The sequence below is a fragment of the Chiloscyllium plagiosum genome, chromosome 3 (assembly GCF_004010195.1).
Source record: "Chiloscyllium plagiosum isolate BGI_BamShark_2017 chromosome 3, ASM401019v2, whole genome shotgun sequence".
Taxonomy (NCBI): domain Eukaryota; kingdom Metazoa; phylum Chordata; class Chondrichthyes; order Orectolobiformes; family Hemiscylliidae; genus Chiloscyllium; species Chiloscyllium plagiosum.
This window is the reverse complement of record NC_057712.1, coordinates 113,979,666-113,996,737: the sequence shown is the minus strand read 5'-3', so window position 1 is coordinate 113,996,737 and position 17,072 is coordinate 113,979,666. Positions and strand designations below refer to the sequence as shown.

The 17,072-nt window shown below is 39.3% G+C and overlaps 1 protein-coding gene across 3 annotated transcripts in view; it reads left to right on the top strand.

Moving 5' to 3' along the window:
• LOC122548452 (cyclin-dependent kinase 19-like) overlaps positions 1-17,072 on the top strand; it is a 134,824-nt gene that overhangs the window by 52,559 nt on the left and 65,193 nt on the right. For all 3 annotated transcript variants that reach the window (XM_043687144.1, XM_043687146.1, XM_043687147.1), the window contains 2 exons: positions 6,662-6,805; positions 16,632-16,701. In XM_043687144.1, the coding sequence (XP_043543079.1) occupies positions 6,662-6,805; positions 16,632-16,701 (214 nt within the window). The remainder of the gene's footprint in view (positions 1-6,661; positions 6,806-16,631; positions 16,702-17,072) is intronic.

The window sequence follows — 17,072 nt, the reverse complement described above, 5'->3', positions numbered from 1 at the left end:
CTGGAACATCCAGCAACCATTCCTGCCCCTGAGAAACCCACATCTCTGTTATGGCCACAACATCATAGCACCAGGTACTGATCCATGCTCTAAGCTCACCACTTTTATTCCTGATACTCCTTGCATTAAAGCAAACACACTTTAACCGATCCCTTGGTTCTTTCCTAGGAAATTCCTTCCCACTGGCTGCGCTACCTCTTGCTATTGCCTCATCTCCATCAACTCTCACCACTGGTATATAGCTCGGGTTCCCACCCCCCCCCGCCATACTAGTTTAAACCCTCCTGAACCACTCGAGCAAACCTTCCACCCAGGACATTAGTCCCCTTCCAGTTCAGAAAAAGGCCATTGTTGATGAAAATGGGCAAAATTGTAAGACATGAAGTTCAGCATAAGAAAGTTTGAGGTCATCCATTTTAGACCCTAAGAATGTTGACAGTACTTTTTAGATGGTGAAAAGCTTAAAATTGAAAATAAGAAATGAGACAAAATAGCTACATTTGCAAATAACCACAAAGATTGGTAGAAAAATATATTGTGAAGAGGACATAAAAATCTTACAGAAATACATATGAATAGATTGAGTGGACAAAAATCTTAAAAATGGAGTATAATTTTGGAAAATGTGAAATTGTTTAGATTTCCTACAGTGTGGAAACAGCCCCTACAGCCCAACAAGTCCACACTAACCCTCTGAAGAGTAACCCATTCAGACCCATTTCCTCTGACTAATGCACCTAACACTATGGGCAGTTTAGCATGGCCAAGTCACCTGACCTGCACATCTTTTGGACTGTGGGAGGAAACCAGAGCACCTGGAGGAAACCCACACAGACGTGGGGAGAATGTGCAAACTCCAGCAGACAGTTGCCCGAGGCTGGAATTGAACCCGGATCCCTGATGCTGTGAGGCAGCAGTGCTAACCACTGAGCCACCGTTTACTTTGAAAGGGGAAGAAGACACAGGATTACCTAAATGAAGAACCAGTGTAGAAATCTGAAGTATTAGGGGATCTAAGGATTCTAGTGCGAAAGGTTAGTATGCAGATCCAAGTAATGACCAATGCTAATTTAATTTTTTTTAATACTGAGAGGATGCATACATGAAAATAATGGGGTCATGCTTAAAACATGGAAATGGTGTGACTACGTCTTGTTTTTGGTCTTCTTATTTTAAAAAAAGACGTAAGTGCATTGGACAAATTTCAGACTAGGTCTTCCAGATTGATATGTAGAATCAATAGCTTGTTTTCTCTGGAGTTTAGAAGACTTAATTGAAGTATACAAGGTCTTGAATGGTTTGACAAGGTCTTGAATGGTTTGACAAGGTCTATGTGGAAATGATGTTTGGCTCTTGTAAATGTTTGAGTACTATTTTAAAGTTTGAGGCACTGTTTTAGGACAGATATAAGGAGAATTTACTCTATGCCTCAAAAGCCAATGGAGGTGGATATATCTTTGAGGTAATTGAATTGAGGGTGTTTGGGACTACATGGGATTATGAAATTCAAATCTTATCAGATCTTACTGAATGGCAGAACAGACTTGAACAGACAAATAACCTACTTCTGTTCCATTTTACATGTTCATACATGCATGCTTCCCTCTAAGTCACACCCAACCCTAAATTGGGCAGAAAAATTCCATTTCTCCATATCTCTGAGTCACAGTTCTGGAACACCGTATCCAAGAGAACGTAGAAGTACCTTGGCACTTGAACACTACAGTTGTTCAGGAACATGACTCACCCCTAGTTTTTAGATGGGGATGTAGGAACAAGCAATTAATGCTGGGGGGTAACAATGTTGCCCTAAATTGAGAATCAGTTTTTAGAAATTTTTTTGGGAAGTGATAGGTTAGAACGTCTCAAAAAGGCCTATTGGGGTTAAATCTCCATCCTTTTCTAAAATTGCTTCTCACTTATATAATCAAGGGTAGCCTCCACTGTCAACTCAGAGTTTGGGCACAGTCAGTCAGCTATTAAGAGTGGTCGGGTACAGACTCCTCTCCTCACAGGGACTGATGAGCTGAATGGCATGCAGCAGCGCAAAACCCATCTTGGCTTTTTCAGTCTTATTGTATGTTATTTTCTCCTGGAATGAGAAAAAAAAGAGGGATTGAATGAGATACATGTGGCTGGTATAACGTTTAGTTCTGTTGCTGGTAAGGTGACCTGAGTGAGTAAGTAGGCAGAACAGAGCCTATGCAAGGTTAGAAGGACATGGATTGGGGTTGATGCGAAAGAGCAAGTGAAGCTATTGCAGCAGATGTTGCTTGTTCCTCCAGGCAGCCGAGATGGCACATACTCAGGTGGCAACTTTACTTAGACTGGCAGGATCTGATGACAGGGCATCCTCTTCCAGTCCTGGGACAAGAGAAAGCCCTTCCCCTGCATCACAATAACCATCAGGATTTCCATGTGCATGTTTGCAAAGTGAAGTACCAATTTTTCCTTTATCAGCCATATCCAGACCAAATTTCAGAAAAGGTGCAGGACAGCCTTGGACTTATGAAAATTATCCAAGAGCTCAACAGCCTTGGAGACAGGCCTTGGACAGGGACACCAGGGATGATGGTCCATTTGTCATTTATATCAAATATTCGAATGTGAGCATGGAAGATATGGTTAGAAGGTTTGCAGATGATACCAAAATTGGACATGTAGTGGACAGTGGAGAAAATTACCTCAGACACAATTGGATCTTGATTAGATAGGCGAACGGGTCGAGGAGTGGCTGATGGAGTTTAATTTAGATAAATTTGAGGTGCTGCATTTTGGAAAGGCAAATCAAGACAGGATTTATACACTTAATTATAAGGTCCTGGGGAATGTTGCTGAGCAAAGAGACTTTGGAGTGCTGGTTCATAATTCCTTGAATGTGGAATCGCAGCTGGACAGGATAATGAGGAAGGCATTTGTATGCTTGCCTGTATTGGCTCGTGCATTGTGTATAGGGGTTGGGAGGTCATGTTGCAGCTGTACAGGACATTGGTTAGATCACTTTTGGGATACTATGTGCAATTCTGGAATCCCTGCTATATGAAGGATGTTATGAAACTTGAAAGAGTTCAGAAAAGATTTGCAAGGATGTTACCAGGGTTTAAGGATTTGAACTACAGGGAGAGGCTGAAGAGGGTAGGGCTGTTTTCCCTGGAGTGTCAGAGGCTGAGGGGTGACCTTATAGAGGCTTATAAAGTCATGAGGGATATGGATAGGGTAAATGGACAAGGTCTCTTCCCCACAGTATGGGAATCCAGAACTAGAGGGCATAGGTTTAAGGTGAGAGGGGGAAGATTCAAAAGGGACCTAAGGGGCAGCTTTTTCACACAGAGAGTGATGCCTGTTTGGATTGAGCTGCCAGAGGAAGTGATGGAGGTTGGTACAATTACAACATTTAAAAGGCATCTGGATGGGTATATGAATAGGATGGGTTGAGGGAGATATGGGCCACGTGCTGGCAGATGGCACTAGATTAGGTTAGGCTATCTGGTTGGCATGTACGAGTTGAACCAAAGGGTCTGTTTCCATGCTGTACATCTCTATAACTTTATTTTGGGGTATCCTGGCATTTGCAAGTTCTTCTGGGTGTGGTGAGTAGTAGAATTAGGCCAACATTGGATGACAGATGCCATGGGGAGGGGTAGTTAGATAATGAGGCACATTTAGAATGATAGTGCAAGGTAATTCACCAGACATCATGGAGAGAAACCCTTCATGAATCTCGACTAAATTGGCCCTTAGTGAGAAAATTTAAGATTCTGGTCATGGTGACTGGAGATATGTATTAATGTCATCAGAAAATGTTTGAGCAGTGACCTGTTCTTCCTTTGATTAACTATTTTTAGTTAATGATAGGGTAATTGTCCTCCTCCTGTGCTGTAACAATTCTGTGGTTCTGTGATTAAACACTCAATCTTTGAAAATAAAACCTTTTTATGTAAAATAAAACTTCGGCTGAGACAATAAACAAATATTTGATCTACGTGAGCATCAATGGCGTAATACAGAGAAATTTTCCCATTTTCTGGCCTACATTCCAATCCAAACTAATCAATGAATTCATAGTTGTTTGTGGAATGATGTTTGTGCTGATTTGGCTCCTGTAGAAAGTATTGAACACCAGCTAATGTCTCAGGCACCAGTGGTAGAAGAATTTGTTATTTGCTGCTTCATTGTGATCTCAACTGTTGTCAAAGTTTTAAAACATTGATTTAAATGTTGATTTAGCAAGTACCAGTATGTAACTAAGTCATATAAATCTTGTTTTTGCAAAATAATGTAAGTTTGGATATAAGTTTGCTCATTGAGCTGGAAGGTTTGTTTTCAGACTTTTTGTCACCAGTTGATCCCCAGTTGTCTGGAATACTGTGATCTTAACCAGATTGTTGCTTGATATCTGAGTAGAGAGCAAAGAATGCTGAAAATTCTCATTGCTGATTACAACTTAGAAAACTCACAGGTGGTAAAGATATATGAAACAAGATTGGTCTCAATTAGGATGTGTATCTCACAAAATAAATTACATCTAGTAAACTTTTGAATTTGACTTAATTTTTTATCCTTGAAATTCTGCGCTTGAGACAGGAATTGTGAATTGGGAAATTTTCTATGTGGGATGGTGGGGATGGGATGGAGTCAGGACCGCCACCACATCAGGAACAGAGATAACTGGACACCTAGAAAGGTAGAGTAAAAGGTCTTCAACCATTTGCTAGCATGTACTAAATTCTGGACATGAATGCTAACAATTGTAGCTCTCACTCTTTCACTGCCATTCCCTCCGCTAACCCCCGGCCCCGCATCGCCTCATTGCTACTCACTTATTGCCACATTCGTACTCCACATACCCAATGACCAGTAGCCCTTTTGAATAGAGCTCATGAATCCTGTGATATCATTTGGGAAGTTTTTGAGATATTCCAGAAACTGCCAAAGTAAGGGAACAGTCATTCAAACGCCATTTGAGGAAAAAAAACTTAATCCTAATTAGTTTGTCATAAAACTGTCAAAATGAACAAATAACAATTCAACAAAAAATAACTAAGAGCTCATCAACTTGTAAATCTATCCAGAGCTCAGTTTCCTTGATGTCTGCATCAATAAACTCTGCTGCACTGAATCTATTAAGGAAATTTGGAGCTCAGCCAAGCATTTTATAATTAGATTGCCTTGCATAACTGTGTCAACAATACCTTCAAACAGAATGCCTTAAAGTTTTTGAAGTGCTGCAGCTGAAAAGATCAAAGCGCAGGGTACAATTTGCATACAGAGCTGACTCTCAATACACTTCGTGCTGAAGAGCACTATATTTACTGGATAAATTAATGTCATTCATCTGAAGACTTCTCCATTTTCATATTGCCAGTCAATTTAATGGTAATTTATGTTTTATAAACAAAGTTCTATAATCAATCATTGCATTAAAATAACATTTATGATATGTGAAGTTAGCAATACCATTTAAACCTAACTGTGAAAAGGTCCCCGATCTCAGAACAGAATATCCCATGGTTCACCATTTTGCTGATTAATTTGGTGGACACTGACCTTTTCTGAATAAAGCCCTATCATCAATCATGATATTAAACTTATCAGGTTGCATTATATTATGACATATGAAGTTGGCAATATGCTTAAACCTATCTGTGAAAAAGTCTCTGATTCCAGAACAGGTTTTCATGAGGTTTCACAACACCTCCGCGCTGGTATGAACTACTTCCCCTTTAAAAGCCTTCAAAAATCTGCCTGGCTCCATGAAAATTGTGGGGGGTTTTGAAATCACCACCACTGCAGATTCGGAAATCTGCAATGGAGCTGTCAATGTCGTAATTGTTGCATCTGGGTTTACCCCGTTATACTATACCCTTAAAAATACTGCACAACGAGACTGGGAGGGGAATCCCAGAATCTGGTTTCCTCTGCCCAGTGCAAAATCTAGCCTCCAATAGAAGCATCATAAATGATTCCAAATTTCCCAACTTTACTACTCCATCTGAAAATCCCTTGATTTCATGAATCAATCTAAAGATAGAAATCAATTAAAAGGTTGAGATTTGAAGAACATTTTATATGATCATCGATAGTTTGATTTACCAGAATCCCCAATGTGAGACGATTTTCTTGATCAGTCCTAAATTTACCTTTTAACAGTTTAAACCTTATCCTGCTCTTCTAATTTATTTTACATTAAATATTCCACTTTAACACACTGATCTGTGTGATTGACAGGACATGAAGATGCTTTACATCTCAAAATCTTAAACCTATTTAATTATTTTGTCTTTTTGAAATGGTCACGATAACACATTGATATTTTCAAAATTTCTACACATTTATTATTTTGCAAATACCAGCCCATGATGGTGCCATTTGGTCCTGAAATATCAAGAATGATGAGACAATTTTGACCTTTTCAGCCAACATCTTGAATCGCCACATTTATCAAGGAGCTGAGAAAGATACGATATATTATTTTCTTTCCCGATGTCATAAAGCCAAAAGATATGTTAATTGTTTCCTGTAGAACTCCTTTTGAACAGAATTATTTGAAAACTTACACCACAATAGAACAACAGAACAGTGATGAAATAAGCATATCATGGATAATGAATTTAACATTGTACTTTTCTGTCTCATTTTATCTCTCATCTTTTTATTTTAGATATCTGGGCAATTGGATGCATTTTTGCAGAACTTTTAACATCAGAACCTATTTTTCATTGTCGCCAGGAAGATATCAAAACAAGTAATCCCTTTCACCATGATCAATTGGATCGTATTTTCAGTGTTATGGGATTTCCGGCTGGTGAGTTTGACTTGTTGATGTCTATAGGCTTGGTGTAGTTTATAATAAAGCTTTAATGTTATTCCATTGAAGTGAAACCCACACTGATTAATAATTGGATGTTCTAAAAGAAGGCATATTCAATGCTGTAATATATTATTGAATAAATATATCATTATGAAGTAATACAGAACTATTTAGATATCAAAGATTTATAAATTAATATGTCTGACAAAGTCATTTGATTTTAGATTAACCTTTCTATATGATATTTTATGTCATTTAAACTCATCTAAATGTGAACACAAATCCAACCTCTCACTGTAAGATGGAATAGGGATATGAGTTAATTATATGTATATATTGAATCAAAACAGAATTATGGCACAGTATGAGACCACTTAACTCAGGATGGACACATTGTAGGACAGTAGAATAGATCGGAGGGCATGTTGTGAGTAGGATTTAAGGAATCTACAAGGGAATTTAGGTTGAGAATGGGGACAAAACTTGGCAGTTGGAGGAAAGTGTGATATCATGAACTTTGGAGTCTCTCATCATTTAAATATTAGTTGCCGTTTTTATGCCAAAGTCTGCACACCCTGACTTGGAAATATGTTGTTGTTCCTTCATTGTTGCTGGGTCAAAATCCTGCAATGAATTCTCTTCGTAAGGGCATTGTGGGTCTACCAACAGCACGTGGACTGCAGTCGTTCAAGAAGGCAGCTCACTCCACCTTCTCATGAGTAGATAGGGATGGGCAATAAATGCTGGCCAGCCAATAATGCTCACAATCCAGGAGGGAATGAAAAAAGGGATTTGGGTATTCTTGTACATAAAGCGTAAAACGCTAACATGCAGGTACAGTAAGTAACTGAGAAGGCAAATGGAATTTTGGCCTTTATTGCTAGGGGGCTGGTGTTTTAAAAACAGAGAGGTCTTGTTATAACTATTTAGGGTGTTGGTGATGCTACACCTGGAGCACTGTTTTGGTTTCTGTATTTAAAAATTGATATACCAGCATTGGAGGCAGTTCAGAAGAGAATCATTAGATTCCTGGGATGAAAATGATTAAAAAGGTGAGGGGTATTCAATAGTGTTTAAACGTATGAGAGGTGATATTATTGAAGCAAAAGATTCTGAGAGGGCTTCACAGAATAGATGTTGAGAACATGATTCCAATAGTGAGGGAATCTCCATCTGTGGGACATAGTTTCAGAATAGGAGGACACTCATTTAAAACTGAGAAGCAAAGAAATTTCTTTCCCTCGAGGGTAGTGAATACCCCAGGAAATAGTGGAGGTTAGATCACTATGAGTATTCAAAAAGGATGTAGATAGACTTTTGAAATATTGGGGAGTTCAGGACTACGATAAGCTGGCACAAGAAAAGAGTTGAGGCCTGCAGCATATCATTATGATCTTGTTGAATAACAGGACAGACTTCAGGGGCCAACAGGCCTTCCCTTGCTCCTTTTTCTTATAATGTGAGGTGCCGGTATCGAACTCGGGTGGACAAAGTTAAAAATCACACAACACTAGGGTTATGGTCTAAAAGGGCAAATGCTGGAGATTAGATTCGAGAGTGTGGTGCTGGAGAAGCACTCTAAAAGCATGCACTTTCAAATAAACCTGTTGGACTATAACCTGGTGTTGTGTGATTTTTAACCTTTTTCTTACATTCTTGTGTATTACGCTGCCTGAAAAATGAGCCACCGAGCCTAATCCAAGCATTTGGTCCATAGCCATAACCTTTCAGGTAGTGGGTGCCAGATCCCTATCAACCTCTGAGTGAAAGCAATTTCCATTGTATCACCTCTAATGTTTCTGCCGATCACTTTGAATCTATGACTGTTAGTCATTGTCCTTGTCTGAAATAAATAGGTAATTTTCTGCCCTTTTTCTAGGCCCCACTTAATTCTGTAAATCAAATCTTCCACCACCACCCAAGGAGAATGATCCCAGCTTATCCAATCTTTCTTCATTATTTATTTTTCTAGTCCTGGAATCAAGTAGCAGATTAATTTTTACTTAAATATCCTTGCAGGCTAGGATTAAAGCTGCATCAACACGAAGGTTGAGGATGTGAGGATTTTACAGTGTTCTGTCAATTGCAACATTAATGTTATTTCCACAGTGTTTCAATAAGGTTATGCATTTCAACCAAAAAAAAACACCCTCTTGTTTCTTTTTAAAATGGAAGGTCACTGTTCTGTCTGTGTGCAAAAAAACATTGATCTGTTTATAAACAATAAAACAATTTGATTATCAATAAGACTGTTCTGATAAAAGTTAAATTAAAACATTCCTATGAAGCATTGTAACAGTTTGATTTACAAAAATGGCATCTAGAAAATAGCAGTCTTTTACATGTACTATGGGATAAAGTTTCACTCCCATTTCAGGCTACAGTAACCCCATTGTCAGCTGTTTTATCAGCAAAAATAAATAAACATTCGTTACAAAGTACAAAAGTGAGAATATGCCTTACACAATACACGGATCTTCTTTCTTTGTATTGAAGTCATTTTAAGATATTTTAAAATTGTAGCTATTTTAGTTACAGCTCTGGGAGACTGACCTCTGCACACCCAGTTGTGATTACACGGTTAAACATAATTCACAACTCTCCCTGACTGATTTGTTGAACCCAAAAAAAAAGCTGATCTCTGAGGAATCGAGAAGATGAAGTTAATTATATGAGGGTCAAAACAATCAGATTACGTCATTAGGATAAATTTTAGCAATTAGGATCCCTGAACTCAAAAGGCAGGTTGACCTTCCTGATTGACCTTCATAGATTAACAGCTCATTAAAACCACATTCACTAAAATTAAGTCAGCCTTCTGAATTAACTTGTACCCAGTCAAGAAAGTCATTGCCTCAGTTACCTGGGTACGTGTAACAGGCATGAACCTGGCAATCTTCATTTCATTCTGGACGCTGGGCAAAGTATTTGCTGCTTTGTCCTATAGCTGTAAATGAACTTTGCATTGACTTGTGATGTAAACTCTCCAAATGCAGTTGAAGTATTCAAGGAGAGGACAGCAGGCTATGGCCAGGGGTCATATTAAAGGCCCTGTGGTTAAAAGAAGGAGGTAGACTGTTGCTGTAGGGCATGGTAGAGTCCGAGTTAACTAAGAGCAGAGTGCTTGTGATGGAAGACCATGTTACTGCATACACAATGGTAGTTTGTGGCTCAAATTAAAGAGCACACTGTAGAGGGGATGAAGAGTTGGTAGAGTGAGACTCTGGCACTGTCCATCCAGGGGTTAGTAACAGAAATTAAGAGCAGAAGTAGACCATTCAGCCCTTTGAGCTGTTTCACCATTCATTATGGTTAAAAAGTTAAAAGTCACACAACACCAGGTTATAGTCCAGCAGGTTTAATCGGAAGCACTAGCTTTCAGAGCACTGCTCCTTTATCAGGTGATCATCTGATGAAGGAGCAGCTTTCCTAAAGCTAGTGCTTCCAATTAAACCTGTTGGACTATAGCCTGATGTGCGATTTTTAACTTTGTACACCCCAGTCCAACACCGGCATCTCCGAATCATTATGGTTATGGCTGATAATCCAAATCAGTAGCCTGTTCCCACTTTTCATCCATATTCTTTGATCCCTTTAGCTCTTGTTGCTGGGCCACCATTTATGGCCCATTCCTAATTGCCCTTGAGGAGATGGTGGTGAGCTGCCTTTTTGAGCTGGTGTAGGTACCCTGACAGTGGAGAAAGGGAGGGATTTCCAGGATTTTGACCCAATGACAGTGAAGGAGCAGAAACATATATTAAAGTCGGGTAATGAGTGGTTTTTGGAGGAATCTTGCAGTTGGTGGTCCCATGTAACTGCTGCTTGTTTTGGAATATGCTATTGAAAGAGCTTTGTTGAATTTCTGCAGTGCATCTTGTAAATGGTACATAGTGCAGCTACTGAGTGTTGGTCATTGAAGGAATAAATATTTGTGGACATAGTGCCAATCTAGCAGGCTACTTTGTTCTGCATGATATCAAGCTTCTTGAGTGTTGTTGGAATTGCACTCATCCAGGCAAAAGGGGAGTGTTCCATCACATTCTTGACTTGTATTTTGCAGATAGTGGACAGGCTTTGGGCACTCAGGAAGTTATTTGCTTCCTGAAGTATTCTTAGCCTTTCACATGCTTTTGCAGCCATGTATTTATATAGCTAGTCCAGTTTAGTTTCTGGTCACTGATAATCCTCAGGATGTTGATAAGGGGGATTCAGTGATGGCGATACCACAGAATGTTATGGGGCAATGCTTATTTTAAATGATCATTGCCTGGCAATGTAGCACGACTGTTACTTTATGACAGACTTCATTAATTGAGCATCGTTGTTTTAGATAAAAGCTACTTTTTAATATCATGTGCTAGTATGGCGCTCTCTCTGGAAGCGCCAAACTGTGTACACAAACCTAGGCTTTGTACTAATTGCAACTACTGTAACTGCATTACAATGCATACTCCCAACAATAGGGTCTTTTAGAGGAAAATATAATTATGAGCCTTAGCTAGGAGAAGGAAAAGCAGCATTGGGAACACCCAACCCAGAGAGTACTCCCCAGTTCTCCTACATCATGACTGCCAGTAGTGAATTTATTCTCTCACTATATTATACTCTTTGACTGTACAAGTGCAAATGCTGAACATCCTCAGTCTCTGTGCTTCTGCAGTTATGGACTGTACTAATTCAAGCACTTTTCTTTTATTCTGCCCATAAAGCATGGAATCCTTCCCATTTCAGTTATACATTGCCTACCTCATATAGTGACAATGTTTGACTTGGCTATAGATACCCAAGTCAGAAAAAGCTTCTTTTATTCCTGTAACCTGCTGAGCCTGATCATATTTCTCCATCACTTACAAAAAACATGTTTGTGAAATGTCATAAATATAGATGGAGTGTCTTCCTCCTGACCTCATCAGACAAAGTCAGTATTAGGGCCCCTGAGTGCAGTCTGTGAAGGTCAGGTCTATTATGGGCTAGGTCATGAGGACAAAGATTAGGTGCATGCGTTACTGATGATGTGAGACAATAAAAGATGTATCGATAGAAGATCAGCATCACCTGATGGAGAAAAATCTTCACTTGTGTCTCTCTAGGCAAGCAGTTTAGCACCTTGCTGTACAATGAGATGGAACAGGGAGAAAGTGAGGACTGCAGATGCTGGAAATCAGAGCTGAAAATGTGTTGCTGGAAAAGCGCAGCAGGTCAGGCAGCATTCAAGGAACAGGAGAATCAACGTTTCGGGCATAAGCCCTTCTTCATTCCTGACCTGCTGCGCTTTTCCAGCAACACATTTTCAGCTCAGAATGAGATGGAACAACACATTACAATAGTGCAACTGCCAAAGGTTCCCCTGCCTGTTTCTGTTCCCCATGCTGCTTATGGCCAACAACAGAAGCATGTCTCCTGCATGGTACAGAGTACTTCAACAGTCCTCTGAATGTCAGAAACCTCAATGTTACTTACTGCACTGGCTGTGTATGTGTATCAATGATGTGCTCTCCAGAGAATGGCCCCATGTGTACTGTAGATGGCGGAAGTGAATGTTTCTCCGACGGTGGCAGGTGCAGGTGAATGTTTTGCTGGTATACCCTCTGAGATATCACATACATCTGTGATGGTCATGGTGCTGCTACCAGGACATTGTGGTGTCTTGTGCTTATGGTAACTCGTATCTGTAGAGGAGTAGAGAAAGAATTGGTTGGTGAAGGTACACAGTCCCTTATATAGACTGATGTGTGACATAAGCTGCACATCTGAGAAGAATAGACTGTAATGTTTCTCATTGCCAACTTGTGAAATTAGGACAGGAATGGCCATGGTTGTCTCTGCCAGCTCTGTGGCCTGTTCTTCAAAAAAGATGAGAATCTGAATATTGAGCACCCCTTATCAAGTTTGAGTCCTCTTCCTCCTGTTGTAGGCTATTCTAGCCTGCAAATAAAGAAAGAGAAAGATTGAGTATGGTGGCAATGAGTGCATTTTTTTTTTCTTTATGAATGTACATAGCCATGTCAGATCCTGGCCTTTTCCAGAAATTAGGAAGCAAACTGCCCAGGAAATGTTAGAACGCTGACCAGTCTTTCAGTGCACATCATCATTTTGGGTGCTGAGGCTTGCAACTAATCATCTGATGTGACAAGCCTATGCAGTCTCAGCTGTGTGATGACCCTACCACTGTGACCTTGGGAAAGTAGATGGTGTCACTTATCCTCACAGAGTGTATGAAATAATTTATTCTCTTCCTGCAATGAATCTGTACCACTGGTACTGACCTGTGCTGTAGCTTTGGTCCAGACTGCTCAGGTCTGATGAACTGGCTTCCAGCTGCCATTCTTGGGGAGGATAACCACCTTTCTTTCAGAGCGTAAGTTCCAGCAAGTTGTCACTGAACCTTAGGGCCACTTTCTACTTGCTCAGAGACATTGCCACTGGGTTGGTGGATGAAGTCAATTAACTCTAGTCCCAGCAACGCTGCAGGCTTGCAGTGATTGCCTTCAAGTAGAAACAAAGAAAATAGGGGAATATGGTCCCTGACCCCCTAATCCCAGTAGTTCCTAATGTGGATTAGAGCATCCTGCCCATATGCCTTAAATGTTTCTTTGTTCAGTTCTTAAAACAACTCACGTGGATGTGTAATGATCTGAAAAACAGTTAATTGAGCAGGAAACTCATTCCAGGCCACGGTGGAAGTGATGACCTATATAACACATCCAGCACCATACATTAACTCTAAAATGAAAAATCCTACTTTTCGAGTTTGTTCTCAGGATAAGAGCGATATGTTTAATAGTTAGTAGGCAGCTGATGATCTTTAGTCTGTTTGAATCTGAACGAAAATGGTCAATGGATTAAGAATGCCATCATACTTCTCAGCCAGAATTTTTTTTAATTGAAATTTTTTTCCTTCCTTTACCAAGAATAAGAACCATTTACTATCACGATTACTAACAAAGGAGAAAGCTGTCTTCAATTTCTTGTCAACATGTAGTTTCACTCATATTTGCTGCTGCTCTTGTTCGATTAAAATTTTATTTTGTCTGATTTCTCTTCCAGTGTTTGGCATTGATGGTTAGACTAATTAACAAAGCTGAATTCTATGGAATGGAGGGCAGACTCTAGGATGGACAAAGCGTAATTTCATTCTCAAATGCAGAGGGCTGTAATAATAGTAGTGGTTCTGCATGGAATTAGCTACTGGTTGATTCCTATAGGCATCAGTATTTGGACAATTGCTCTTCACTTTAATAATTATCTGGATAAGGTCATTCAAGAACCAGTCCGCAGTGTAATATAGTGGGTGAGGAATTGGATGTTACTAGTGCCTTTAAGGCTCCAAAGTAGTTTTGGTGGTGCAATGCATACTTGCGAGGTGAATAACCCAGGATCTTGTATTTGAGTGCATTAATATGCAAACACAGCATCCTCCAGAAGAATGCAAAGTGTGTTTATCATTATATCAGTCAGCATGGAATGCTTAGAATGTAAATAATAGGATTTCAAAACTAAGAGGTGAAAACCAAAGAATGTTAAGCTTCTCTTAAAATTCTCAATTTGTAACCATTTCTTTAAATTGAAAAATTATATGCCCTTCCACAATTTAAACCATAAATAGTTGAACCCAGTTGTAAGTAGATGTCTAGTTATAATTTGCCAATCTGAAAATGGCTCAGTTAGCCAGTCATTTATCCATGCTAATATGGAACCCCAATTTCATATATTTTTATGTTTGTAGTAACCTTTTACATGGCACTTTATTGTTGTTGGAGCATTAAATGTATCACTGGCATGAGGTTGCTGCTGATTCTTTGGCCACTCGAAGCAGGATATTGTATTGCATCATCCAGAAAATCTTGTCCTAGGAGATCTTTGAAGATTACAACCATATATCCACTATCTTTATACTTCTTATAAAAACCTAGAATATAGCCCATCAGCTCCAGAGCACTTGTCAGCTCCAAGTCTCATTTAGTATTCTGTTACTTTTTCTTTAGTATTTACTCTAAGTTTCTCAGCCCTTTTGCTTGTTGATTTTCAGCTAGTTTTGGAATGCTTTTCTTGTTTGCCACTATAAGTCATACAAAATATTTGTTCAAACTGTGTTGTTCCCTAGTTTGCCAGCACAAGTTCTCCCAATTCTGCTTACCACATCGCCCCTCCACCCCACCACCCCGGTGAGGGTCCAATACTTCTTTTAACTACTTTTCTCCTTTTTATATTGTTACAGAAGAATTCATTGTCTACTTTTTATATTTCGTAAAGTTTCTCTAATAGTCCAAATTCTTTCCTTAAAAAAAGATTTTAAAGATAATCTTTGGTGATTTCTAAAACTTTCTGAATCTTCTGTCCTACTATTAACCTTCACAGCATTGTAAGCCTGTTCTTTCACTTTGGAAAACCCCAGGCCCCCCCCCCCCCCCCCCAAACTACCTCAGCTAGTCACAGATTGTGCCACTTTTTGGGAAAATCTTTCTTCCACAATGGGATGTTTTTGAGAGTTGTGAAAAATCTCGCTGAATGGCTGCCACTACTACTTCTCCACAGTCTTAACTTTTACCCATTTACCCTAAAACATTAATCAACTCTTGCCTTCTCATACTATTTTAATTGCCTTTAAATTTGACACTTTAATAACAGACCTACGTCTCTCGCTCTCAACTAAGTGTGAAATTCTATCATTTTATGACTATTATTACCTACAATTACTTTACTATGTGATCTCCTTACACATTTTGAAGTTCAAACCAACCCCAATCCTTTGTGGAACACAGACAATATTGCTCTATGAAGCATTTAAAATACCTTTTAAGCACTCATCTTCAAGCTACTGTTGCCAGCCTAATTAATCAAATTGATGCGAAGGTTAAAGCTATCCATGATTATTGCAGCATCTTTCATGCAAGCCCCCATATTTCATGATGTATACTCTATCCAACTGCCTACTTACTGTTAGGGGGACTACAAACAGCTTCCGCAAATGACTTCTTTTAATCACTATTTCTTATCTCCATTCTAACCTGATTCTACAATATCAGAAAAGTGTCCATTTTCATATGCATTCATTTGAAAATGTGGCGTTTGTGCTAATGATCAGGTATTTGAAATAAAATTGAATATAGTCAACAATTAAGTAATATTCTTCTTTATAAAAGTTTTCCTAAAACTTGTAAATATCAATACATTCATAATACAAATTTGCAGTTCTCTCAGGTTTTACCCAATCTTTTTCATCTATGTCAGTGCTTCCCAAGCTATTTGCTAATATGGTCCCATTTTAATGAACACAGTAATAGTTTCATTCCACACACATAGTAATTAGCCCCTCCTTCCTAAACATATACACAAGCGGCACATAGTATTCACCGCCACACTCCACACCACACATAATATTAACAAGCCTACCTCTCCCACTTTTGATTAAATTGCCCATTCCTGTCAAGTTGCAATTAGCCTGGGCCAAGGAGCCTGTCCAACAGGCAGACAGGAGTAGAAACATGTCAGAACTAAGCCATGTGACTGTTCCTTTCTCTCACTCAAGACAATAATTCAGTCAGTCATTGAATTGCTGCCAATGTCACGAATGATGATTAAAATTTATGAGGCTAGCTGAAAAAATTCAAGACATGTGTTTCCAAGTTCCAGAGTTTTCAGCTGACGAGGTTACAATGTAGTAGAACCAAAAGTAACTCCTACTTGAGCACCAATATGATTCAAACTGCCCCAGTTTGGAGCATGTTTCACAGACAGTTGTGGAAGTTGAAGGGAATAATCTGTTTTGCAAATATTGCATGCATATGACCTTGGCACATTTTTGTTTTTTTTTTGCAAGATAAAGATTGGGAAGACATCCGCAAGATGCCTGAATACCCAACTCTGCAGAAAGACTTCAGGAGAACAACGTAAGTTTTTAAGTGCCCACCACTGTCTGATTCTGGTGTCGAGGATGAATATTGTACTACACTGATGTATCATTGAGCTTTTTTACAGCACGGATAAAAGTCCTTTGGCCCGTTGTGTCCACCCTTGTCATCAATCATCTATCTACTCTAATCCCACTTTCCAGTACAGAGGAACCTCGATTATCTGATCAAGATGGGTGGGCACTATTTAATTCGGATAATTAATTATTCGGTTAATTAATTCACTGCCTCTCCTCTGGGGTTCGGAGTTCTCTGTTAAGTTGGCACCTCGTTCAGGAGAGTAGGCAGCAGCACACCGCATGCCTGCCCCTGCCACCCCACCGCATCCAACACTGCCCCCTTCCCCCTCA